General features: G+C 36.6%; 7 protein-coding genes and 1 pseudogene across 11 annotated transcripts; 1 reads left to right on the top strand and 7 right to left on the bottom strand.

Annotated features, from left to right (window-relative positions):
• Positions 1,734–9,130, bottom strand: LOC104717329 (probable tyrosine decarboxylase 2). Of its 4 annotated transcripts, XM_019230498.1 has the most exons (14): positions 8,772–9,130; positions 8,350–8,602; positions 8,085–8,157; positions 7,700–7,930; positions 7,253–7,416; positions 7,020–7,160; positions 6,763–6,822; positions 6,360–6,524; positions 6,164–6,226; positions 5,852–5,916; positions 5,612–5,735; positions 5,318–5,455; positions 5,126–5,206; positions 1,734–1,793 (listed from the first exon to the last, which is right to left on the bottom strand). In XM_019230498.1, coding segments are annotated over exons 1-14 (1,608 nt in total). In that variant the 5' UTR covers positions 8,774–9,130; the 3' UTR covers positions 1,734–1,745. The 4 variants fall into 4 exon arrangements, with proteins under 4 accessions (XP_019086043.1, XP_010433184.1, XP_019086044.1 ...); XM_010434882.2 differs by lacking the exon at positions 1,734–1,793 and having other exon boundaries at positions 4,932–5,206; positions 8,772–9,128; XM_019230499.1 differs by lacking the exon at positions 1,734–1,793 and having other exon boundaries at positions 4,932–5,206; positions 6,170–6,226; positions 8,772–9,126.
• On the bottom strand, positions 2,602–4,148 carry LOC104717330 (uncharacterized acetyltransferase At3g50280-like). The gene has a single exon (XM_010434884.2). It carries the CDS (start codon positions 4,051–4,053, stop codon positions 2,698–2,700), a length of 1,356 nt encoding a protein of 451 aa, XP_010433186.1. The 5' UTR covers positions 4,054–4,148; the 3' UTR covers positions 2,602–2,697.
• Positions 9,558–11,840, bottom strand: LOC104717328 (annotated as a pseudogene).
• LOC104720086 (probable tyrosine decarboxylase 2) lies at positions 11,841–14,246 on the bottom strand. The gene is made up of 6 exons (XM_010438057.2): positions 13,545–14,246; positions 13,123–13,375; positions 12,858–12,930; positions 12,473–12,703; positions 12,026–12,189; positions 11,841–11,933 (listed from the first exon to the last, which is right to left on the bottom strand). Coding segments are annotated over exons 1-6 (816 nt in total). The 5' UTR covers positions 13,547–14,246.
• LOC104717331 (putative cysteine-rich receptor-like protein kinase 43) lies at positions 14,320–17,046 on the bottom strand. The gene is given in 9 exon segments (XM_019230908.1): positions 14,320–14,678; positions 14,780–14,930; positions 15,028–15,274; positions 15,359–15,569; positions 15,665–15,829; positions 15,832–15,842; positions 15,891–16,016; positions 16,110–16,425; positions 16,624–17,046. Coding segments are annotated over 9 exon segments (1,878 nt in total). The 3' UTR covers positions 14,320–14,450.
• On the bottom strand, positions 17,251–18,459 carry LOC104717332 (photosystem II reaction center PSB28 protein, chloroplastic-like). Its single transcript, XM_010434887.2, has 2 exons — positions 18,282–18,459; positions 17,251–17,881 (listed from the first exon to the last, which is right to left on the bottom strand). Exons 1-2 carry the CDS (start codon positions 18,349–18,351, stop codon positions 17,403–17,405), a joined length of 549 nt encoding a protein of 182 aa, XP_010433189.1. The 5' UTR covers positions 18,352–18,459; the 3' UTR covers positions 17,251–17,402.
• Positions 21,681–25,269, top strand: LOC104717334 (MDIS1-interacting receptor like kinase 1). Its single transcript, XM_010434889.2, has 2 exons — positions 21,681–24,583; positions 24,676–25,269. The coding sequence occupies exons 1-2, from the start codon at positions 21,958–21,960 to the stop codon at positions 25,089–25,091; spliced, it is 3,042 nt and encodes a 1,013-aa protein (XP_010433191.1). The 5' UTR covers positions 21,681–21,957; the 3' UTR covers positions 25,092–25,269.
• LOC104717333 (auxin-responsive protein IAA11-like) lies at positions 25,004–27,239 on the bottom strand. 2 transcript variants are annotated; one of them, XR_756189.2, is made up of 6 exons: positions 26,751–27,239; positions 26,009–26,280; positions 25,769–25,901; positions 25,615–25,676; positions 25,416–25,514; positions 25,004–25,071 (listed from the first exon to the last, which is right to left on the bottom strand). XR_756189.2 is itself a non-coding variant. In XM_010434888.1 (5 exons), exons 1-5 carry the CDS (start codon positions 27,011–27,013, stop codon positions 25,498–25,500), a joined length of 747 nt encoding a protein of 248 aa, XP_010433190.1. In that variant the 5' UTR covers positions 27,014–27,239; the 3' UTR covers positions 25,176–25,497. The 2 variants fall into 2 exon arrangements, 1 of the variants encoding a protein (XP_010433190.1); XM_010434888.1 differs by lacking the exon at positions 25,004–25,071 and having other exon boundaries at positions 25,176–25,514.

Below are 27,248 nucleotides of genomic sequence, written 5' to 3' on the forward strand. Positions count from 1 at the left end.
CAATGGGATGAAGATCTAAACTTAGATTAATACTATTTTTATCTTATTATAAGTTAGAGACACTAATTTGAAGATGTGCAATGGGTTTGATCTTAGATCAACTTATATCAACTTCTAATTCATCTCCCATTTTCTCTTTTTTTTTTTGTTATGTTTTTTTAATTCGCAAATGGCAAATGTGCATACAGCATACTGCACTATTATTAGGGTTTCACTTGCATAAAAAGTGTGGCATGAAGACGTTANGTCTTTACAAAAAAAAAAAAAAAAAAAAAAAAAAAAAAAGACGTTATCTACTTAACTTAATTATTGGCTGGTTTTTTATATACTCTTATTTGTTTCTCGTAGTGTGTTTCACTTCACGTGCATGAAAACTGTGGCGTATATAGTCGCTATCTCCTCAGATGGGCTGGATTTTTATATTTATTGGGTTATTATAATATTAACGGTTCGTAAGCCGCAGATATTAGGAAGAACAAAATTGAAATAGGGTTTTGAATGGAATTAGAAGATACTCCTCTTGATGTTTATAAGCTCAGAGCCGGCGATAGGTACAAGCAAGTGCTTGCTGCCGATAATATATTAAAAACAATTCGGCCTTAAAATTAAGTAGGTATAGGTAGTCTAGTGGTAGTATTTAGGTATCTCTCACCTTTACTTACCAGATTCGATTACCTAAACTATCAGCTTTCCATTTTTTTTGTAGGCATAATATTATAGCTTTAAATTATTTTGAAATATATATATATATCTTATAAATTATTAGTATTTAGAAACGAAAATAGAAAAAAAAATCAGTTAACCCTAGCGAATAGCTATCATAGCTTCTTCTTCCTTCTTCTTTCTTCCTTCTTCTTTCTCCCTCTACCCACTCTACTAATATTTTATACATCCTTAAGGTGAAGGTATGTTAAACGAACTGAAACTTCTGAAATTGATGAGATTTCAGAGGAGATCAAACAAAAATAACAGTGATGATGTCCATTGAAAGGAGTTTGGCAGCAAAACTTGACTATGAAACCTTGATGGATGAGTTTGCAAGTAAAAATGCAAGAAGAATCATTTTCACACAAAAAAAAAATTTGATCTGTGATGCTTTAGAATTTTTTGTGCTTTTGTTAAAACTATCCAGATTTATTATTTAGTTTGATAAAAAAAAAATAGTTTAAATATGTGCAAATCAGCCTTTTTTCAGTTTGCTTGTAGCCACAAAAAATATAGCGCCGGCTCTGTATAAGCTTTTTTATATTTTAAGAAAACAATAATTACTGAGTTTAAATATATTTTTTTCTTTGACTAAAGAGATGTTATTTAATTTTAAACCAATAACAATTCAAAATTTCAAATATTTTCAATGATTACTTTTTGAAGTTTACAAAACATCAATCTTTGTGGGATAAAAAAATATTCCAAAACATCAATCTTTACGAGATACCGGGAGTAACAATTATGAAAACAAATTGCATAGTTTGAGGTAAATATGTGAGTGAATTTAATAGTAAGGCCAGGCCCAGATCCAACAAACGAATCTCGTTACCCAATTCCGTACTATATGATTCATATCTTGTGGTTTGAATGATACTCTATATTATTTGATGTTTTGTGTATCATCAACTCTCTTAATTTTTAAATTTGATTGTAGACACGTTCAAAGCGTTTTCATAAATTTTTATTCCAAATACAAAGAGGGACTTAATTGAACGAAATAAAAAAAAAGATGGGAATGGGTTTCTTTTAAAGTATTCTTAACAATTGCCGTTGCGGGTAAATTTAGAGGCATGTTTTTGTATAATCTGCCATGCTTCAGTGACATGCTTCTCCTTTGTTTTACTCTCAAATGTTAGTTCTCTCACTTTTTATCTCTCTCTTTGTCACACTCTCTGTTTTAGTTCTTGTTTACAGAGAAACACATTTCACCTTAATCTTCTATATTAATAATATTGGATCACTTCACTTTGATAGTTTTTCCTACACAACAGACAACATACATATAGTGCTTCTCACACTTGCACCCATGCTTTGCACCATAGTTCTAGATCTTAAACTCTCTTACACAAGCAACCTTAACTACTACAACAATTATTACACTTAGCCCCTACTCCTAGCTATGGTTTAGTCTAACAACAACTCTAACAATTCACTTGCACTTGCTCTGACTTAACTAGACTTAAACCAAACTTGTAACAAACCATGAGTTCCGATCCATAGGTGAGCACGAAACAGCACAAGTCCACTTCTTCTTAACTAATAGCCCACTGTCTCTTATTACAAAACAGCACAAGTCCACTTCTTCTTCTTGCGTTTACTTGGCTTCTTCCTCTTTGTCCTTGACCTATCTTTCTTGACAACGCATCTTCTACCTCAGTTGAACTTCTTCTTCTCTTGCTTTTCTTCTTCTTCTTCTCTTGTTTTTTTCCTTTGTTGCATGATTTAATCAAGAACTCAATTCTCAACACTCCCACTTGAATTCTTGAGAGGTTGCCACTGACTAGAGGTCTTAGTCTAATTAGATTACCAAACTATAATCTTTTTTTTTTGTCAAACACCAAACTATAATCTAAAAACTACGATAAAAACTCTTATCAACCAAAACAAAACATATCAGATAAAATTCACATATTATTCAAATTCAAGATACGAGATACATTTGAGTTGACGCAAAAAAAAAAAGATACATTTTAATTTGGATGTTTATACTTAAACAACACATGCATGTTTCAAAAACTCAGCATCAGTGGATAACTTAGCCAAAACAGTAGAGGATAAACACGTCTGAATCTCGATGTTTCCTAGTTCGATTCCCGGATAAGCAACGAGTTTGCCATCATAAGTAATCCCTGGTCCAGCTCGAGCCGCGATAGGTTTACCCCAACCGAAATCATTTCCATACACATTGAACCGAGGAGAGCTAGTAACGGCTGTAGTATTGGTCAAAGTATTGACATCTCGTAAACTCGGGTTCTTGACCCAATCCGCAGCAAACTCTCTGAACTCTTCATTCGTTTGCGAAGAAACACTTTTGTTTATTTTCAGAGCAGCCCAACCAAGGCCATTGTTAAACATCTCCCCGACGGTGGTCGTCGTAATAGCGGTCCCGACCATATTCCCGCAACAATCTTTCTCAAGTGGAGGGTCTAGCCTTCGTCTCAAATCCACGATTAACCGGCAACAAATCACTTCTTCCGAACTCAAATCACTGTTTCTAACTATCGACCGCCACATATACGCCGAGACCGCTTGAAGCGAGGAGATTTTCCGGTCATCGGGACTAACCTCGTCGTTGGCTTTAGCTTTGAGCTCAGAGATGTTTTCACTCGTGAAACGAAAAATCTTCTCCTGTAGTAGTAGCGACGATGAAGTACCAACAAAGTTCGGTTTCTCCGACGTCAATGAGGCCGGCACTCGAATCGGATACTCAATCCCGTCGAGAAACCATCCACGGTGAACCAAAGGAGGAAATGTTCTCCGATGATCGGAGCCGTTAAAGCAAATCTCCGACCAAATATTGGAGAAGTTCCAAATCGAAGTTCCATCGGTAACAAGGTGGCTATAACCAACGCCGATGAAAACTCCATCTTTAAGTTCCGTTACTTGAATCGCGATCAGTGAGTCAGAGATACCTTCAAGGCTTTTAACTCCGTTGCACGGGAAAAAACGTTTCAAGAACTCAGGGACAGTACCATCGACAGGTTCTAAAACATCACTCACCGAAACAGAGCTAGCTGAAGCGTGGACGAATCTTACACCTGAACCATTACAGTCGACGTAAAACGACGACGTTCCATCGTCGTCGTTTTCGATCTTCACGAGACGACCGGCGAATGGGTAGAAGATCTTCAAAGCGACGGAGAGAGAGGATTTTAACCGAGGGATGATGTTGGTCTCCGGGTCGGAGGGTTGAGGAAAGAGAAGACCTTTTTGTGCGTATTCGGATCCAAGAAATAAGAGATCCCATGGAGTAAGATGGATCTTAACCCGATCAGAATCCTCGTTGTAGCTCTCGGGTCGAACTATGCTCTTAGAGATCACTTCAACTTCTTCTCCATCTCCCATTTTCTCTCTTTTTTTTTTTTGTTATGTTTTTTATCCGCAAATGTGTATACTGCATTATTATTGATATTGTTTTACTTAGGATCACAAAAAATATGCCGTGTAGACGTTATCTCATCTTTTTGGCTGGTTTTGATAGTCTGTTTATTTGTATGCCGCCGTAGTGTGTTTCACGTGCACAAAAACTGTGCCACATATACGTTATCTCCTTATCTTATTGGCTGGTTTTGACTTTTGATACTCTATTACTCTGGTTTTGTATGTCGTAGTGTGTTTCCTCGTTGTAGCTCTCTGGTCGAACTATGTTCTTAATTAGAGATCACTTCAACTTCTAATTCATCTCCCATTTTCTCTTTTTTTTTTTGTTATGTTTGTTTTGTTTTGTTTTTTTTATCCGCAAATTGCAAATGTGCATACTGCATTATTATTGGGAACTGTTACTATTATTAGGGTTTCACTTGCATAAAAAAGTGTGCCATGTAGTCATGTAGACGTTATCTACTTAACTTAATTATTGGCTGGTTTTTGATATACTCTTATTTGTTTGTCGTAGTGTGTTTCACTTCACGTGCATGAAAACTGTGGCATGTAGACGCTATTTACTCAGATCTGCTGGTTTTTTATATTTGTTGGGTTATTATAATATTAACGGTTCGTAGGCAGCAGATATTAGGAAGAACAAAATTGGATTAGGGTTTTGAATCGGAGAAGATAGCAATTATGTTAAAAAAAGAAAACACAAATTGCATAGTTTTGAGGAAGAATGTAAATATGTCAATTAATTTAATAATAAGGCCAGACCCAGATCCAATAAACTAATCTCGTTACACAATCCCGATAATTTCGTACTCTGATTCATACGTGTAAATTAATGGTTTGAATGATACAAAAAAAAAGTTTATTCTCTTAATTTAAAATTTGTTGTAGCCACGATCAGCGTTTTCATAAATTTTATTCCAAATACAAAGAGGGACATTATTGAACGAAATTTTAAAAAGTTGATAAATGGGTTTCTTTTAAAGTATTCTTAACAATTGCCGTTGCGGGTAAATTTAGAGGCATGTTTTTGTATAATCTCCCATGCTTCAGTGACATGCTTCTCCTCTGTTAATGGTGCACCAACGGCGAATCGTAAAATGAATTGTCCCGATAGAGCCTGTTTATTATATAATATTTAGTTAAATGTTAGTTTTCATTCATTTTCTTGTGAAGTAATATAAATCAGTACTCTTACCAAAATTATCTTCATATATAAAATAAAACTCACCGTGTGAGAGATGAAGATCTTGCCGGTGGAGTTAATGGCAGCAAGCAGTTCACGGTTGCGTTGGTTACACTTGTCTTCATCGCCGTCAACAGGCACAAGGCGAAAGCAAACGAGTGAAAAGTACCGAGTAGTGACAACCTATAAAGTTATAATTATGAAATAAAAATTATTTTATCTATTTTCAGTAGTTGGAGACTGGACTTGTTTATAGATGTTGATGGGATGGCTTATCATATATAGATGTGACGTTCATTGATGTTTTGATGAACCTATTTTTTCATAGGAATTGATTACCTCGAAATGTGGATCCTGAGTTACATAATCTTCAAATTGCTTAGCGAGATTGACATGTTCTCTTATAAAGTTTCTCAAGTTCTCGGAACCATAGAGCCGTAAAACCATCCATAACTTCAACGATCTGTATGAATCCAATTCGTGAATAGCATGTGCTTATATAATAATTTCTATATACTGTATATAGGTTTGCGTTAGACTTATACAGGACCAACAAATATAACATCAAATGTAACCAACCTGAATCTCCGAGAGAGAGAAATTTGCCAATCTTTATAATTCACGACGACATCTCTTTCAGAAACCTGATATATCCATTAAAATATAATTATCATCTCATAGAACATGTTTTCACCGTCTTAAAAAAATAAACGTTCTAATGATATATGCTGATATAAATCTATTGAACAAACTCTAAGGACAACTACTAATTTTTGTTCAACATTTTAATTATCAATATATATGGATATATATGATACGCTTTATTAGTTTCAATATAGGAAGGTGGTTCTTTTCGTTTAGGCTTGCAAGGAAATGATGATTAAGAGAGACCTTGACCTTATATTCTAGATACTCAGGATTTGTTTTCAGAGCATCGATGAGAGCGTATCGATCCTGTTTAATTCCAATATACACAACAACAAAAGAAAAGAAGTATAAATTGACTAAATAAAACAATAACTAAAAAAAGGTGAGACTATAAATTAGTAATACTAATATAGATTGAGGAAAAAGAGGTAAAACATACCTTAACCCAAAGGGGTGAACAAGTTTGATTAGCAAATAACCATTTATGAGCATTCATGTTAAAGGAGTCTGCGTTTTCAACCCCGTCAATAAATTTTCGATATTCTGGACATATACACGCATTCCCTGCATAAGCTGCATCCACGTGCATCCATATCCCATATTTCTAACAAAACATACACAATTTGATTTTCAATGCCATGTACTAATTATATATATATATAGTCAGGCACCCAATTTTTTTATTTTACCAAATTAAATTTACTTATTCCAAATTCAGATGTCTAATAATTGTGGTTGTCGAAGCAATAGTGGTAATTATTGCGGTGGATGAAGTTGGTTAGAAATTTAGTGATGCAGTCCACAAATAAGTTGATTATTTATTAGATACTATGTTTAAGTACCTTTGCAATTTTCCCCAATGGGACCAAAGGATCAACCGCCGCTGACGACGTTGTGCCAACCTGAAAGCCACCACGTACACTCGTATAGTTAGCAATGGACGAAATATATACCCTAATTAAAAAGAGGTAGGTACACAATATATATGTATATATACTTAATTGGTATTGGTAAATGGTAATAAACTATTTATATTCAACACATTCATGATGTGGATTTTAAGTTTTGAGTTAAAAACTGTGGGGTTTTAAGTAATTACAGTAGCACAAATGAAGAAAGGCATAAAACCCTTAGCGATATCATGAGAAATAGCTTCTTCAAGTGATTCTGGAAGCAATCCATAGTTCGTGGACGAATCAGTTTTGAGTAGCCTAATGTTTTCTTCATGTATTCCACCAATCTATAAGTATATATCATCATCACAGTTAACATGACTAATTAATCAGTGAATTAGTATATTAAAACGTAAAAAAAATAAATATTACAACCAACCAGACAAGCCTTTCGGAAACTAGAATGGGTTTGATCAGAGGCATAGACAACAAGTTGTGGAAGTACTGTTTTGCCAACTTGCTTTAAAATTCTGTCTCTAGCAGCTAATACTACCACAAGTACTGCTTCACATCCTGTCCCTTGGATCACTCCTCCTCCATGTCCTTTTTTAATCATTCATTTTTATCAATTCATTGAAATTATTAGATTGGACACAAAATAAAATTCATTAAAAAACAATTTGTTTTTTTGACAACTAAAAAAACAATTGTTAATTATTAAATCATTTTAAGATCAAATAACAGTTTAAAGAAAAGTTTCTGTTAATCAACCTTTTGTTCTATTATCTTTTTTTAACTCCGTCAAGTTTTTAGTCCATTAAACTCGACGGATGTGTGAGTGGAATCTTTCAATTTTTAGAAGAATGAGATCAGATTAATGACGAACCTGTGGAGAGAAAATGGTCGGGGAGTTGTAGCAATTTAGCAAGCCAATCAAGAACGATGATTTCGAGCTCAGTAGCGGCCGGGGAAGTTTGCCAGGTGAAACCAACGACGCTCAGGCCGGCGTTGAGCATCTCTCCCAAGAATCCGGCCACACTCGTGCTTGATGCATAGTAAGCAAAGTAACTCGGGCTTTGCCAGTGAGTTATTCCCGGCATTATCTTTTTCGTAACGTCTGTGAATTAGAATTATGACAACATCAACAAAACAAAAAATCCCATTTAAGTATTATATATAGGTTCTGTTTGTAAGTGCATGTTTACTAACTTTGCTCTTTAACAACAAAAATGTTACAAATTGTGCTTTTATAACAAAATATTTATACGTACCGTCGAGAAGTTCATTCAACGATTCAGGTTGGTCAGGTGCTGAATTAGGCAACATGTCACGGAGGTAACCAGGCTGCGTCAAATAACTAACAAATTATTAAATTTTTTTAAAGGTATTAAATATTATACATACATCCAAAATATATAACAGTATATAGAAATAATGATACTTTGTACATATTATATATGCATACAAAAACAATTAATATATGAGTGGTCACATTTATAGACACGTAGTGAAAAAGTTGAGAAGATGATTAGGAACCTGAACTTGGGAAAGAACAGGGAAATCTTGAGGCGAGTCTTGAAGGTCTCTGTAATAGTCAGCAATAAAATCAACCATTATGTGACCTTGCTCTCTCAGCAATTCACTGTCCATTGGTTTCATCTTTATCACATTTGCTCCTTTAACTTTTTCGTTACCATTAACGTTACCATTGCCATTGCCGTTGCCGATGCCGTTACCATTCCGAATGCCGCAGTTGCCGGTGCCGTTGCCGGTGCCGTTGCCAAATTCCCTGTCATGCATGTGTACGTTGGATTTTTACATAATATAATTTTCTTTTTGAAATATCATGAATATAATATTAGTGTAACACATTAATCATTAAATTAGAAACGATAGATGATAACTTTTAATATATTAATTTTTACATAGAAAAGGTAGAGATTAGAGGAGATGCTTACATCTCGAAAGGTACTGGCAGCTGTTGTATCCCTAAGAATCTGTGTGTGTGTTTTATTAAGGAAGCTTTGTAAATTGCATGACTCAATAGGCTCACCTTTGAGGGTTTATATACTATAAAATAAAAATATGTCACTCTCTATTATCATAATTGTAGAATTTATCATAATATAATACACTTCGAAAAAAATTCGAATACTGGAATAAACACTTATAACACATGCATGCTTCCACAGTTGCATCTTTTTCTACTTTTGGTTTTTCTTTAGATTTTTTTTTTCGTTTATGGTTTATTTATTTATTCATAAATGATGGACATTGGACACCACACAAATTATTTTTCTTGTTAGAACACTTTGCACTTTTGTAACATTCTCGTGTCTTTTCTTTAGATATTGGCATTCTTCTTCTTTTCTCGTTTATGGTAATTTACTTAAATAATAACATTAACCAGTAAGATTATATATGGTTTTAATAGTACATTCTTTCGTCAGCATATGGGTCACACTCATACATGATACAACAATGTCTTTTACACTGATGATGGGTATGTTGTTTAATTCACATCCACTACTTTGTTCGTTATACAATGTATTTTTTGGTCAACCTTCTCCATTTAGTGGTTTGAGTTCACAATACACTTCTCAATAGTTCTCATCGTCACCAACCCCGTTTATGCATTCTCATATATTTATAGTTGTTCAAATGAATAATAATGGGATAAACTTCAAAATATATTTTTAATTTATCTATATATATATAACTTAGAAAGAAAAGGAACATAATTTCATAGTGTTATTGACTTATTGTACCAACTATATACAAAAATATTTTTTCTTGTTTCTAGTTTTTTCCTTCCCTTGTAATATATGTTATTAACAATAAGAAAGTGAGGATTTATATAAATTTTACATGGAATCATGAAGAAAAGGTGGTTTAGTAGGAGTGGGCAATACAAAATCTGTGGAACTAACCATTTGTATAACCTTAGACATCGTTGGACGAAGTTGTGGAGACTCTTGTGTGCACAACAAACCGATCTGCATCACTCTCTTCACTTCTCTCTTCTCTGTCTCTTCTTCCATATCTTTGTCTATCATCTCCTCCATCTTGTCTGAAGCAAAACATTTCCAAACCTGTTCAAGAAATTCAAGGGGTATAGAAAATTATGGGTCGTTAAGGTAACTCGAAGTAGCTAAGAAGTTTAAAGATTGATGTGATGAAGATGGTGACTCACTTGAGTAACTAAGGTTTCAAGGGAGTTATCAGACCGGAACTTATTGTTTCGAAACCCGCTTGTTATTTCGAGAACAAGGACTCCAAAGCTATAAGCGTCGATTTTATTGCTTAGTCTTCCCTTGGTAATGTACTCAGGAGCCATGTATCCTCTGTTAAACAACCATGAAGTTCCCTGTTCAGATTATAAACCAGACCAATAGTTGTAAGGGCCTCTTATACATAAGTTCATGCGTTGGAAAGACTTACAGAGTGCCCGCGATTGAAGAAGGAGAAGGAGAGGAAGAAGGGAAGTCTTTGCCACCTTCGGGATAAAACTTTGCTAATCCAAAGTCTGAAATTTTGGGTTTGTACTTTAAGTCTAACAAAATGTTGCTAGCTTTGACATCTCTATGAATGATCTTGCAAGTTTCGTGAAGATACTCTAACCCTTCTGCTGTTCCTAAGATTATTGTCCGCCGCTTCTTCCAGTCTAGCTCTTTCTTCTTCTCCGGGTCTTTACTTCCATGTCAAGCAAAAAAAGTTTAGCAACTTTGCAGACAAGTAAAGAAGATGTAAGAGTATTTTAAAGGGATCTTACTAAATAAGACGTGATCAAGGCTTGTATTGGCGAGGAACTCATAGACAATGAAACTATTCATGTTAGTGAAGCAGCAACCTAAGAGCCTGACCAAGTTCTTGTGTTGGCATCTACTAATTACATCTATTTCATTATGGATCTCTTCCCGTGGCGTATTTCCTGTTGTATGCAGCCGTTTGATCGCAATTTCTCTTCCGTCAGACAGAGTTCCCTGTAAAAAAAAAGACAATAAAAAAGGCTTTTCTAATTAGTTCACATAGTATAAAATGTAGAGAAGGAATACTTATATATAGAGAAGAGAGAAACCTTGAAGACTTCACCATATCCTCCAACGCCAAGCTTGCAACTCTCATTGAAGTTGTTGGTTGCTTTTTTAAGAGTCGAATACTCAAAGCTCATCAAGTGTGAGTCATTACGTATAGACTCTGACTCCTTCTCTATCCTTAGATGTCCAAACAAATGAAACTTTTTTTAGTCTTAGTTCCTGTGAGCTAACCATACTTTGCCACAATATACCACTCAAGGAACTTACCTTTAAGCTTCTTCTTTGGACTAGCTCGCATATAGATGCATTTTCCACACCAAAATCCAGCTGCAATAGCCAAGACACCCACCATAGATAGAACGAATATGTGCACTATGATTTCTTTGGTCAAATCTACAAGAAAAATACACAAGAATTATTGTCAAGATCATCAAATTACTGATTCACAATTTGAAGAAATCACAGAGTAAAGATACAAATACTTACTCATATAAAGCAATTCACGTTCGTTATAGAAAGTATAGTTAGAGTAACGCAAGTAGCAGCCTGCATTCAAGGCAAAGCCTTCTTTGAAAGGTAAGCAACTAGACACCGATAAAGCTCCATCTGCTAAGCATAATTTACACAACTCATCGTCTAGCGTTCGCCAACATATTCCCAATCCGTAAACCATTAGGTCACGAGTGCCCATTTTAGCCACCGAGAAACCTTGATTATATGGAGCCGTCTCAACAATGGATTTGGTCACTTCCTTCACTAAACCTTTGAATTCATCAGACTTCTCCTTGTCACTACCACATATCTAAATTCCCAAAATGGTCGACATATTAGGATTATGTACTTGATATTCCTAGAAAACTAATCTCTAAATCATAGGTCTTAGTTCTGTATTAGACAATATATGTATAGGTTTGCAACTCAAAACTAATTAATCACGTCACATATGTATAGGTTTGCATTAGATATGAGATTTCTAACATAACATACCATCTAATAATACCTTGGTGTCCTTATGCGAAACAGGCTCGTGATAANCGAATCAGTTTTGAGTAGCCTAATGTTTTCTTCATGTATTCCACCAATCTATAAGTATATATCATCATCACAGTTAACATGACTAATTAATCAGTGAATTAGTATATTAAAACGTAAAAAAAATAAATATTACAACCAACCAGACAAGCCTTTCGGAAACTAGAATGGGTTTGATCAGAGGCATAGACAACAAGTTGTGGAAGTACTGTTTTGCCAACTTGCTTTAAAATTCTGTCTCTAGCAGCTAATACTACGACAAGTACTGCTTCACATCCTGTCCCTTGGATCACTCCTCCTCCATGTCCTTTTTTAATCATTCATTTTTATCAATTCATTGAAATTATTAGATTGGACACAAAATAAAATTCATTAAAAAACAATTTGTTTTTTTGACAACTAAAAAAACAATTGTTAATTATTAAATCATTTTAAGATCAAATAACAGTTTAAAGAAAAGTTTCTGTTAATCAACCTTTTGTTCTATTATCTTTTTTTAACTCCGTCAAGTTTTTAGTCCATTAAACTCGACGGATGTGTGAGTGGAATCTTTCAATTTTTAGAAGAATGAGATCAGATTAATGACGAACCTGTGGAGAGAAAATGGTCGGGGAGTTGTAGCAATTTAGCAAGCCAATCAAGAACGATGATTTCGAGCTCAGTAGCGGCCGGGGAAGTTTGCCAGGTGAAACCAACGACGCTCAGGCCGGCGTTGAGCATCTCTCCCAAGAATCCGGCCACACTCGTGCTTGATGCATAGTAAGCAAAGTAACTCGGGCTTTGCCAGTGAGTTATTCCCGGCATTATCTTTTTCGTAACGTCTGTGAATTAGAATTATGACAACATCAACAAAACAAAAAATCCCATTTAAGTATTATATATAGGTTCTGTTTGTAAGTGCATGTTTACTAACTTTGCTCTTTAACAACAAAAATGTTACAAATTGTGCTTTTATAACAAAATATTTATACGTACCGTCGAGAAGTTCATTCAACGATTCAGGTTGGTCAGGTGCTGAATTAGGCAACATGTCACGGAGGTAACCAGGCTGCGTCAAATAACTAACAAATTATTAAATTTTTTTAAAGGTATTAAATATTATACATACATCCAAAATATATAACAGTATATAGAAATAATGATACTTTGTACATATTATATATGCATACAAAAACAATTAATATATGAGTGGTCACATTTATAGACACGTAGTGAAAAAGTTGAGAAGATGATTAGGAACCTGAACTTGGGAAAGAACAGGGAAATCTTGAGGCGAGTCTTGAAGGTCTCTGTAATAGTCAGCAATAAAATCAACCATTATGTGACCTTGCTCTCTCAGCAATTCACTGTCCATTGGTTTCATCTTTATCACATTTGCTCCTTTAACTTTTTCGTTACCATTAACGTTACCATTGCCATTGCCGTTGCCGATGCCGTTACCATTCCGAATGCCGCAGTTGCCGGTGCCGTTGCCGGTGCCGTTGCCAAATTCCCTGTCATGCATGTGTACGTTGGATTTTTACATAATATAATTTTCTTTTTGAAATATCATGAATATAATATTAGTGTAACACATTAATCATTAAATTAGAAACGATAGATGATAACTTTTAATATATTAATTTTTACATAGAAAAGGTAGAGATTAGAGGAGATGCTTACATCTCGAAAGGTACTGGCAGCTGTTGTATCCCTAAGAATCTGTGTGTGTGTTTTATTAAGGAAGCTTTGTAAATTGCATGACTCAATAGGCTCACCTTTGAGGGTTTATATACTATAAAATAAAAATATGTCACTCTCTATTATCATAATTGTAGAATTTATCATAATATAATACACTTCGAAAAAAATTCGAATACTGGAATAAACACTTATAACACATGCATGCTTCCACAGTTGCATCTTTTTCTACTTTTGGTTTTTCTTTAGATTTTTTTTTTCGTTTATGGTTTATTTATTTATTCATAAATGATGGACATTGGACACCACACAAATTATTTTTCTTGTTAGAACACTTTGCACTTTTGTAACATTCTCGTGTCTTTTCTTTAGATATTGGCATTCTTCTTCTTTTCTCGTTTATGGTAATTTACTTAAATAATAACATTAACCAGTAAGATTATATATGGTTTTAATAGTACATTCTTTCGTCAGCATATGGGTCACACTCATACATGATACAACAATGTCTTTTACACTGATGATGGGTATGTTGTTTAATTCACATCCACTACTTTGTTCGTTATACAATGTATTTTTTGGTCAACCTTCTCCATTTAGTGGTTTGAGTTCACAATACACTTCTCAATAGTTCTCATCGTCACCAACCCCGTTTATGCATTCTCATATATTTATAGTTGTTCAAATGAATAATAATGGGATAAACTTCAAAATATATTTTTAATTTATCTATATATATATAACTTAGAAAGAAAAGGAACATAATTTCATAGTGTTATTGACTTATTGTACCAACTATATACAAAAATATTTTTTCTTGTTTCTAGTTTTTTCCTTCCCTTGTAATATATGTTATTAACAATAAGAAAGTGAGGATTTATATAAATTTTACATGGAATCATGAAGAAAAGGTGGTTTAGTAGGAGTGGGCAATACAAAATCTGTGGAACTAACCATTTGTATAACCTTAGACATCGTTGGACGAAGTTGTGGAGACTCTTGTGTGCACAACAAACCGATCTGCATCACTCTCTTCACTTCTCTCTTCTCTGTCTCTTCTTCCATATCTTTGTCTATCATCTCCTCCATCTTGTCTGAAGCAAAACATTTCCAAACCTGTTCAAGAAATTCAAGGGGTATAGAAAATTATGGGTCGTTAAGGTAACTCGAAGTAGCTAAGAAGTTTAAAGATTGATGTGATGAAGATGGTGACTCACTTGAGTAACTAAGGTTTCAAGGGAGTTATCAGACCGGAACTTATTGTTTCGAAACCCGCTTGTTATTTCGAGAACAAGGACTCCAAAGCTATAAGCGTCGATTTTATTGCTTAGTCTTCCCTTGGTAATGTACTCAGGAGCCATGTATCCTCTGTTAAACAACCATGAAGTTCCCTGTTCAGATTATAAACCAGACCAATAGTTGTAAGGGCCTCTTATACATAAGTTCATGCGTTGGAAAGACTTACAGAGTGCCCGCGATTGAAGAAGGAGAAGGAGAGGAAGAAGGGAAGTCTTTGCCACCTTCGGGATAAAACTTTGCTAATCCAAAGTCTGAAATTTTGGGTTTGTACTTTAAGTCTAACAAAATGTTGCTAGCTTTGACATCTCTATGAATGATCTTGCAAGTTTCGTGAAGATACTCTAACCCTTCTGCTGTTCCTAAGATTATTGTCCGCCGCTTCTTCCAGTCTAGCTCTTTCTTCTTCTCCGGGTCTTTACTTCCATGTCAAGCAAAAAAAGTTTAGCAACTTTGCAGACAAGTAAAGAAGATGTAAGAGTATTTTAAAGGGATCTTACTAAATAAGACGTGATCAAGGCTTGTATTGGCGAGGAACTCATAGACAATGAAACTATTCATGTTAGTGAAGCAGCAACCTAAGAGCCTGACCAAGTTCTTGTGTTGGCATCTACTAATTACATCTATTTCATTATGGATCTCTTCCCGTGGCGTATTTCCTGTTGTATGCAGCCGTTTGATCGCAATTTCTCTTCCGTCAGACAGAGTTCCCTGTAAAAAAAAAGACAATAAAAAAGGCTTTTCTAATTAGTTCACATAGTATAAAATGTAGAGAAGGAATACTTATATATAGAGAAGAGAGAAACCTTGAAGACTTCACCATATCCTCCAACGCCAAGCTTGCAACTCTCATTGAAGTTGTTGGTTGCTTTTTTAAGAGTCGAATACTCAAAGCTCATCAAGTGTGAGTCATTACGTATAGACACTGACTCCTTCTCTATCCTTAGATGTCCAAACAAATGAAACTTTTTTTAGTCTTAGTTCCTGTGAGCTAACCATACTTTGCCACAATATACCACTCAAGGAACTTACCTTTAAGCTTCTTCTTTGGACTAGCTCGCATATAGATGCATTTTCCACACCAAAATCCAGCTGCAATAGCCAAGACACCCACCATAGATAGAACGAATATGTGCACTATGATTTCTTTGGTCAAATCTACAAGAAAAATACACAAGAATTATTGTCAAGATCATCAAATTACTGATTCACAATTTGAAGAAATCACAGAGTAAAGATACAAATACTTACTCATATAAAGCAATTCACGTTCGTTATAGAAAGTATAGTTAGAGTAACGCAAGTAGCAGCCTGCATTCAAGGCAAAGCCTTCTTTGAAAGGTAAGCAACTAGACACCGATAAAGCTCCATCTGCTAAGCATAATTTACACAACTCATCGTCTAGCGTTCGCCAACATATTCCCAATCCGTAAACCATTAGGTCACGAGTGCCCATTTTAGCCACCGAGAAACCTTGATTATATGGAGCCGTCTCAACAATGGATTTGGTCACTTCCTTCACTAAACCTTTGAATTCATCAGACTTCTCCTTGTCACTACCACATATCTAAATTCCCAAAATGGTCGACATATTAGGATTATGTACTTGATATTCCTAGAAAACTAATCTCTAAATCATAGGTCTTAGTTCTGTATTAGACAATATATGTATAGGTTTGCAACTCAAAACTAATTAATCACGTCACATATGTATAGGTTTGCATTAGATATGAGATTTCTAACATAACATACCATCTAATAATACCTTGGTGTCCTTATGCGAAACAGGCTCGTGATAAAAGCTGTAATTATCAGCCCTAACGAAACAACCGTCCAAGTGAAACCAACCACCGGTGGCTGGAAAACATTGAGAGAGGAGATTGGTGGCACGTGACCAACATAGACTACATTCGTCCGGTGAGAGATCGCTAACACACTGCGACAAAACGAACATCCTCTGCGGAGGATCTCCATGTTGATGGATCCCGAATTTGAGATGCCTCATATCATCTCTGATGGCGTCAAGATTGAGCTGATAAGATCTCTGGTAAGCCTCGACGTCGGAGACGGTGCCATTGTTGCAAACCCAGCCTAGGACATCGATTCTAGAGATTGTCACGGACATTGACGGATTTAGTAACGCTAACGGCATGAGAACGACCAAGGAAGAGATGAACGTCAATGCCATGATCAGAGGAAACGATGCTTTGATCTGTCTCTCTCCATAATATAACTTACTCCTAACGACTCTTGGCTATATATAGTAACCAAATTAAACCGGATATGCTCTCAAGTTCGGTTTAGCTTCTATTTATAAAAATTTACACGGTTTTGGTCTAATTGGACAGAACACACACACACACAAAACACAAACATGGCTTACGTACGAGACTAGATTGAAATGATAACGAACTATATATAATGCATATACCACTGTGAGTTGAAGAAACTCAAGTAAAGATCAAAACTAGGGAGAGTAAAAGATTATAAATTTAATGTAACATACACAATTATATATGCTCATTGGAAAAGTCTCCCACCTCATTACTTCTTAACGAACTGCAAGCCATTCTGGTCAGAGTACCGCTCCATAAACCTCATGAACCTATCCCATTCTTTCGGTGTTCGCATTATGTGCTTCGCCACAATCCCTTCAGGTTTCCCGTTCACGAATCTCGCGTTCACATCCGTAGACTGAATCACACCTTCCTCATCAATCATGTACAATCCCGTTATCTCCCCGACTTCACCGCTTGAGTCAAAGACTGATGGCTGGTCGAATGAGAAGAGTGCCATACCGTTACTTCCGTCTCTTGATCGAGTGAGCTTAACATCAGGGATCGTCATCTCATCTGTCCCTTGGATGAATTGGAGAGCCGGCTTTACCATCATCGTGATTGGGACAGGTTTCCACGGTCTTAGGGCTGTTCGAGATGAGGGTTGTCCCCGTGGGAGAGACACAGGCGAGCCAGTGAACGATGAGCCTTTGATTGGTAGAACAGAGCATGAAGATACAACAATGCCTGCCAAAAAAAAAACAGATCAAAAATGTGTTTTTTAAGTACACACTACAAGCTAATTTAGGTAAAAATCCAATCTTTATCCACAAGGACCACAACTCAATAAAACATGAACCCTAATCCCAAATTACTCAGAGCACACTTTTTCTCATGATTAGATTACAGCAAATTACAACCTAAAACCACTTGTTCCTCGAATCGGAGCTCACGAAGAAACTCGATTTAGACCGATTCGTTTCCCATGAATCGATTTAGGCATTTAGATTATCATCACTCGTTACAGTTTCGGAACCAGCATTGTAAAGTTTCGAAATTTTCGTAGATAAAACCATAATCAAACTACATGCAACACAAAGATTCAACTACAGATTTCAAAGATTAAAATTTTATGGGTTTGGCGTACCTGAGCGAGTAACATCTCGTGGAGAATGAGTGAGAGAAGTTAAAGACCCAATAGACCGAACACAAGCCATTACTGTTGATGTCTGTGTGGGCGCAGAGGAGATTAGAGAGAGAGAGAGAGGACACAGAAGAGAGTAGTAGAGGAGGAGGAAGAAGATGAAGCAAATGGCTCTCCGAGTCTGATGTGGTGTGGTGGCGGGAGAGTCGTGACGTGTCACTACCAAGGCCGTTCCTTTGATTGGATACCGTCATCGTCTCAACTAATGGGCTTTTAATTTGGGCCCAGATGTTCGTGTAATAAGCCCGTTTCGGGATTTGAGGCGGACGAAGAGTCTCTAGCTCTCGCAGAGGTTTTAACGATGCATAAGACACACGTGGCACATGCGTGCAGATCGTAAAGTAAAGGCTGGACTCTCTCAAGTCTGCAAGTCTGTGATGCCATAGCGAATCCCATCCCCATGGGCCACGGCCATGTGACGAATCGTCAGCATACATACTTACTTCTTTAATTATAATTAGTGGAGTATGTTTTAATAATATATAACCCACAAAACACCATTTGCAAAGAGTTTTATGTATGTGTGGTGTGGGATTAGGTTTCTCTCTCTATTAATACATAAATTAATTAATATTTAAGTAAGTCATTAAGGTGTTTGATCCACATGCATCCCATTAAGCCTTTCAACCTATTGTAATTTGTTAAGTAGTAGTAATATCTATACTCTATAGTCAATACATCTCACATAACCATCCAATGTTCTTTTCATTTAATAATTGATTATTATTAATTAGTTTATTTGTGTACACCAATTTTTTTTTGTTTCTTTTCCTATATTCACTAAGAATTATAATCGGGCTAACGATTCAAGACTGAAAGAAAGTGTATTACTTTGCTAGTTACGATAATTAGTTGGTAGATGATCATAGAATTAAGATGGAAATGATAAGGAAATGAAGAATTTAACTAGGGATCGGAATGTTTTCTCTTCTAAAAACTACAAATAATATAAGAAAGGAAAAGATAATTATGTTTTAAAAAGAGAACCGGGCCACATGAGTGCATGTGGAGTGACAGTTTCTGTTTTAGTCTCGAATAAGAAAGAAGGATGGAAACATGAGATCAGTAAGAGAGGAGGAGTGGGTAATTGTTGGAGTATTAACAATAATTTGATTTGTTGAATCATGAATATGCGTGTGCATTTCTATACATGCCATCCCACACGCAATTCATTATTTTTTAATTTATCCTATCCTTCTCAAATTGACTTGCTTTTATTTACCCTCGACCCGTTCTTGATATACATAATATGATACTAGTATATTTGTAGTTTACTTTATTTTTCCTTAAAAAATAGTAAGTTTTTGGTGGAGTTATCTTCTAGTTCTATTTGTCACGGACACACGGTTATTTATAATTTATTTACTATCGTAAATTTTGTTATCTTTGATTCTTTCCTACTTCTATCAAAAGTTTAAGACCTGATAAACATATGCTATAAAGACATTTTAAACTCTCTTTTAACTTACTTTTTATTATCTGTCTTCATTTACTTTTTTTTTTCTTTACCTTAAAAGGCATTGGCATTCACATTGGCATTGGGTGTTGTACGTCGATACATGCTTTTAGACATCATGAGGTAGAAAAGTTTATGAATTTAGCAAGTTTAGTTATAGTAATCTGAAACGTATCAGAAAGTAGCATTTTAATGAGGGACAATTTCCTGATACATTCAAGTATTGCTCAATAACATAAGTTATAAGTACTGATCATCAATCCAACTTTTTTTTGTATTTAGTATATTTATTTGTTATGTCCGGTTATCACTGATTACTGATAGTATTATTATATCATATAGTTACACAACCTGTAACATGGAAAGATTCTTATCTACTCAATCATGCAAACGAAGGAACAGTAACAAGCCTGCACTCTCTGAGTGGCATACACTATATAATATTCATATTTTTGTTACGCATCATGGTAACTATGATTGAATAAAAGTAATATATATTTTTACTTACATATATAATGGCGATGAGGTGTATTCGTTTTTTGTTTTGTTTTTTTTTTTTTTTTTTAATTTACTTAGAAAGAAACTTTACCAAATTCAAAAGGGCCAAAGAAGAAACGTGAGAGATCGATCGTGGGATCATATTTCATTATTGCTGGATTTTAAAATAATTAATGTAATTATTTGGACCTATCTGAAATTAAAATATGTTGAGAAGGGCATAGGATCATCTATTCATCTTCATCACATGTGCAGGTCACCCATTCTGATGCTTCGAACGTTCACCTCGATGGCTACATCCTACATCAAATTAACAATGTATATCCCAATCACGGATTAATCAATTAATGTGTATCGAATATATGCTAAGAGCTAAGTTCAAATGGTATTTTATTTTCATATATCTATTTTTTTCCTTAGAAGGCAAGCATTAAAAGAACCAAAAGAAAAAAGGAAAAGGCGAGAAAATAGATAAAAGACATTCTACAAAAGCTGAATTAGAATGAAGTTAAGCATAAGCTACCTCTATGGCACACACCAAGTGTATTGTATAAAGAAAAATTCATTAGATTAGTATTGAGATTAAGCTTAAGCTATCAATGGCACATTCACAAGTTACTGTACAGCAAATCAATAGTTGACTAAAATTTATATTAAAACACCGAACACATTTTTGGATTAGTTGTAATTGTGAAAAAAAACACATTCTCTCTTCACATGTTCAATGTCTTAAGAAATTTCTGAAATACTTCCAAGATCTTGCTTTATTTTTTATTTTCTTAGAACATGGTAACCCTACATACCTTTTGATCACTAGATCCACATAAAACCAAGATTCATTTTATATATATTTCACATAATATATACAGACAGAGCAAGCATATATACTTGCCGAGTTTCTTCTTATTCTACTCTTCTTTCCCCCCTCCACCTCCTTGCATGTTCACGAGTCTTGTTCTTGGTAATGAACTAAGCAGACAAGTTTCAGTCGAAGCTGTTGAGACAGAGGAAGAAGATGAAGATGAAGATGCTGGTTATGGTTCTCTTCCTTTACTACTGTTACATTGGTTCTACTTCCTCTGTTTTAGCTTCCATCNAAAAAGGAAAAGGCGAGAAAATAGATAAAAGACATTCTACAAAAGCTGAATTAGAATGAAGTTAAGCATAAGCTACCTCTATGGCACACACCAAGTGTATTGTATAAAGAAAAATTCATTAGATTAGTATTGAGATTAAGCTTAAGCTATCAATGGCACATTCACAAGTTACTGTACAGCAAATCAATAGTTGACTAAAATTTATATTAAAACACCGAACACATTTTTGGATTAGTTGTAATTGTGAAAAAAAACACATTCTCTCTTCACATGTTCAATGTCTTAAGAAATTTCTGAAATACTTCCAAGATCTTGCTTTATTTTTTATTTTCTTAGAACATGGTAACCCTACATACCTTTTGATCACTAGATCCACATAAAACCAAGATTCATTTTATATATATTTCACATAATATATACAGACAGAGCAAGCATATATACTTGCCGAGTTTCTTCTTATTCTACTCTTCTTTCCCCCCTCCACCTCCTTGCATGTTCACGAGTCTTGTTCTTGGTAATGAACTAAGCAGACAAGTTTCAGTCGAAGCTGTTGAGACAGAGGAAGAAGATGAAGATGAAGATGCTGGTTATGGTTCTCTTCCTTTACTACTGTTACATTGGTTCTACTTCCTCTGTTTTAGCTTCCATCGACAATGAGCTCTCCGTTTTGCTCTCGGTGAAATCAACTCTTGTGGATCCTCTCAACTTTCTCAAAGATTGGAAGCTTTCAGCATCCGGTGATCACTGTAACTGGACCGGTGTTCGGTGCAACTCCCATGGCAATGTTGAGACTCTTGACCTGTCGGGAATGAATCTCACGGGGAAAATCTCCGATTCGATCAGACAGCTGAGAAGCCTTGTCTCCTTTAACATCTCATGCAACGGATTCGACTCGCTTCTCCCGAAATCGATCCCCCCCTTGAAATCTATAGACATCAGCCAGAATTCATTCTCAGGGAATCTTTTTCTGTTTGGCAATGAATCAGTTGGACTCGTTCACCTCAATGCTTCAGGTAACAATCTCGTTGGAAATCTCACGGAGGATCTTGGGAACTTAGTCTCTTTAGAAGTTCTTGATCTCCGGGGAAATTTCTTTCAAGGGTCACTTCCAAGTTCATTCAAGAATTTACAGAAGCTGAGATTTCTCGGATTGTCCGGAAACAACCTCACCGGCGAGTTACCAAGCGTTCTCGGCGAGCTTCTTTCACTTGAAAGCGCCATTCTTGGGTACAATGAATTCGAAGGTGAGATTCCACCGGAATTTGGGAACATTAACAGCCTCAAGTACCTCGATTTGGCCATTGGAAAGCTAAGTGGTGAGATTCCGTTGGAGCTCGGGAAGCTCAAGTCACTTGAGACGCTTCTCCTGTACGAAAACAACTTCACCGGGAAGATTCCAAGAGAAATAGGTAACATTACCACGCTAAAGGTTCTTGATCTCTCCGATAACGCATTATCCGGCGAGATTCCAATGGAGATAGCAGGGCTGAAGAACCTGCAGCTACTGAACCTGATGCGCAACAAACTCACCGGCTCAATTCCTCCCGCGATCAACAACCTTGCGCAGTTACAAGTCCTTGAGCTCTGGAACAACACGTTATCTGGCGAGTTGCCAAGCGATCTCGGGAAGAATTCTCCACTACAATGGCTTGACGTTTCTTCAAACTCCTTCTCGGGTGAGATTCCTTCAACTCTATGCAGCAAAGGCAATCTAACCAAGCTCATTCTGTTCAACAACACCTTCTCTGGTTCAATTCCAGCGACTCTAACCACTTGCCAGTCGCTAGTTCGTGTCAGAATGCAGAACAATCTGCTCAACGGTTCAATTCCCATCGGCTTTGGCAAGCTTGAGAAGCTACAAAGACTCGAACTTGCCGGTAACCGTCTCAGCGGAGGGATTCCAGGAGACATATCGGATTCAACTTCGCTTTCTTTCATTGATTTCTCAAGAAACCAGATCCGATCGTCTCTCCCTTCCACGATCCTCTCTATTCACAACCTACAGGCGTTTTTAGTCTCAGAGAACTTCATCTCCGGCGAAGTCCCGGACCAATTCCAGGATTGTCCTTCACTCTCAAACCTTGATCTCTCATCAAACACTCTCACAGGTACTATCCCTTCCAGCATTGCTTCATGCGAGAAGCTCGTTAGCCTCAACCTAAGAAACAACAACCTCACCGGTGAGATCCCAAGACAGATCACAACAATGTCAGCATTAGCCGTGCTTGATCTCTCCAACAACTCCTTAACCGGAGTACTCCCGGAGAGCATCGGAACATCCCCTGCTTTAGAACTCCTCAACGTCTCCTACAACAAGCTCACAGGTCCAGTCCCAATCAACGGCTTTCTAAGAACAATAAATCCAGATGATCTGAGAGGTAACACCGGTCTATGCGGCGGCGTTCTTCCACCGTGTAACAAATTCCAAGGATCAAGATCAGGTCACAAGAGTTTCCACGGGAAACGAATCGTCGCTGGATGGTTAATTGGAATCGCATCGGTTCTAGCTCTAGGGATTCTCACCATCGTTACGAGAACTCTATACAAGAGATGGTATACTAACGGATTCTGCGGCGACGAGACGGCGAGTAAAGGTGAATGGCCGTGGAGACTAATGGCGTTTCATAGATTAGGGTTTACAGCTTCCGATATCTTGGCTTGCATCAAAGAATCGAACATGATCGGAATGGGAGCTACAGGGATCGTATACAAAGCAGAGATGTCACGATCGAGTACAGTACTCGCCGTTAAGAAGCTATGGAGATCCGCCGCCGATATCGAAGACGGAACCACCGGAGATTTCGTAGGCGAAGTAAACCTTTTAGGGAAATTGAGACACAGGAACATCGTGAGGCTCCTAGGGTTCTTATACAACGACAAAAACATGATGATCGTATACGAATTCATGCTTAACGGAAACCTCGGAGACGCGATTCACGGCAAAAACGCCGCCGGGAGGCTTCTCGTTGATTGGGTTTCGCGTTACAACATCGCGTTGGGTGTAGCTCACGGCCTCGCTTACCTCCACCATGATTGTCATCCTCCGGTGATTCACCGAGACATCAAATCCAACAATATATTGCTCGACGCGAATCTCGACGCCAGGATCGCCGATTTTGGCCTCGCCAGGATGATGGCGAGGAAGAAAGAAACCGTTTCAATGGTCGCCGGTTCTTACGGTTACATTGCTCCCGGTATGCTTTAAATACCGTACCGGTTATTACAATCCGGTTCACTTCTTCTGTTTTGTTTATTTTATTTACTACGTTGGTTGATCATGTTGCAGAGTATGGATACACATTGAAGGTGGATGAGAAGATAGATATATACAGCTACGGGGTCGTGTTATTGGAGCTTTTAACCGGAAGAAGACCGTTGGAGCCGGAGTTTGGGGAATCGGTAGACATAGTTGAGTGGGTGAGGAGGAAGATAAGAGACAACATATCACTAGAAGAAGCATTAGATCCTAATGTAGGAAACTGCAGGTTTGTTCAAGAAGAGATGCTTTTAGTTTTACAGATCGCTCTTCTATGCACCACGAAGCTCCCGAAAGACAGACCTTCGATGAGAGATGTCATATCGATGCTCGGAGAGGCTAAACCGAGGAGGAAAAGTAACAGTAACGATGAGAACACTAGTCGTAGCTTGGCCGAGAAACATACATCGGTTTTTAGTACTTCACCTGTAAATGGCCTTCTTTAGAATTGGTGATGAATGAAGAAGAGAAAAAAGGCCGATAAAACTGATTCCTTCGATTCGTGTTCTTGTATGTAGAAAGAAGAGAGAGAGAGATCTTGATGCTCTTATTTCATTTTTTTCCATGTAGAATAACTTTGCTTTTGTTTTTACAGATCATATTAACTTTGTGCATTGCTCTGAACCGGTTTTGTGCAAGACAAGGGGTTTTGTTATAGCTTTTGAAGTGTGATTTACAATGAGACCATATAAACTAACTAAAAGAGAGAAAAAAAATGGCAGAGCCAAAAGAAAACTGTAAAAGGGAGAGAAGAAGAAGAAGCTTCTTACAATGTTTTTGTCTTCTCTTTGATCTGTGATCTGTCTTATTACTGCTTCAAACATAAAGGGTTCTTGTAGATTATTATTTGCTTCATAATATCATTTGAGCTGTAATCATGGAATACACAAACAAAGGTCACAATAACAAAATTAAACAAAGGAAGGTTTCAATAAGGATACCAGGATTTGATAATATCAGTAAATGTACCTTTACCAGTAGCCTCTGATGTTTTCATTATCCGAAGCCTCCTCACGGAGCCAATGAACATGCTAGACACAAGTAACATATAGGTTCGGGATCCAGAATTTTGAGGTTTACATAGGACTAAACATGGAAAGCATAAGACTATAAGTATACATACCCCCACGGAACATCACCAACAAGCATCCAATCTCCTTCCTTGTCTTCATATGTTAGTACTAATCCAGAAGACCCATCCGGTAGTATCTTGACCGGTGTTTCCATGCGACCATCAGTTTCTCGTGTGCTTAAACCTGATTACAGAAAGAATCACTATTTCAATCTCAGACTAAGGAAAAAAAAACAAACTCAAAAGCATCCAAAAAAAAAAAAGAAGAGCCACAAGATTATAAAAGGACACCTGTTTTGGGTTTCAGAAACATTTCTTCAAGAGTGTTTGACAATGATTCATAGCATTTATGAGCATTCAGATCAATTTTTCTTCCAATTGGAATGCCATCCATAGTCACTTTCACAAACATGGAACTTCTCATATTTGTTGCATCAGTTCTATTCTTGTTTACTTCTTGACGAATCTCAGAGTTCTGATCTTCAGAAACCAATGTCTTGGCTTGGTTAACAACCATACTGTTCATTCTGTAAGTCCTTATTGGTGGCCATCCCACAACTTGTCTGCAAATTTTCATAGGCATAGAGTAAATCACAAAAAGACTAAACAATTCTATAGCCTGTAAAATTATCTCACACGAACCAGGCTCACATCAACACAAGTTTACACAAAAATCAGAGAGCAAGAGCATCACTCTACAGGATGAACCACTCCATTCCAAAAGAAAGAAAGAAAAATCACTTTCCCTCTTAAAGCAAGTAGTACAGAATCGCATAACAAAGAGATTGTCATCTAGAGATAATGATAGTAAGATTCAATTTCCACATACAGTGACCAAACCAAACTCTATATGATCAGGAAGACACATTCAAAGTCATCTAGGTAAATAAAGGTCGAATTTTTCGAGATAACAGAACATTCTGTCCAATCATATGATTGATCAAACTGTAAAGGCTATTTTCTAGAAATGGAATGGTTAAAATTCTCAAGGATAACCAAAAAAAGAAAGTAAAAGGAAGAGAATCTCACTCACCCACTAGTTGCGGCCATGGAATCAGCTGTTCGCTTGATCCCAGCAATTACGCTAGCTCTGCTCAGAGAAGAAGATGAAGAAGAAGAAGAAGAAGAGGAATCATCAGCGTAAGCAACCCTAGTATACCCTTTTCGACCAAGGCTCAAGGTAAGACCGAGCTCGAGCTCATTCCCTACAGGAGAACAAGAATCCTCACAAGAAACGACGAGATTTTCATCGTTTGACAAAGCCGAAGCTGATCCACTCACGGAACCGCCTTCCATTTGAATTCCAAACTCAGAAAAGCTGAGAAAACTGTAACAGAGAGATTAAATCAATCAATCAGTGGTTGGAGATTTTGATTGTGAGGGGAAGTGGGAAGAAGAGATGGGTTGAATTTGAAGCAAAGTTTGAGACTTTAAGTAAGGCAGAAACAGTGAGAAGGAAAAATAAAAAGGGAAACAAAGGATGAACAAGAAGACACGACGGGTGGGTTTTGTCTCTTTTTCACTTCCCTAA

The sequence above is a fragment of the Camelina sativa genome, chromosome 10 (genome assembly GCF_000633955.1).
Source record: "Camelina sativa cultivar DH55 chromosome 10, Cs, whole genome shotgun sequence".
Lineage (NCBI taxonomy): Eukaryota > Viridiplantae > Streptophyta > Magnoliopsida > Brassicales > Brassicaceae > Camelina > Camelina sativa.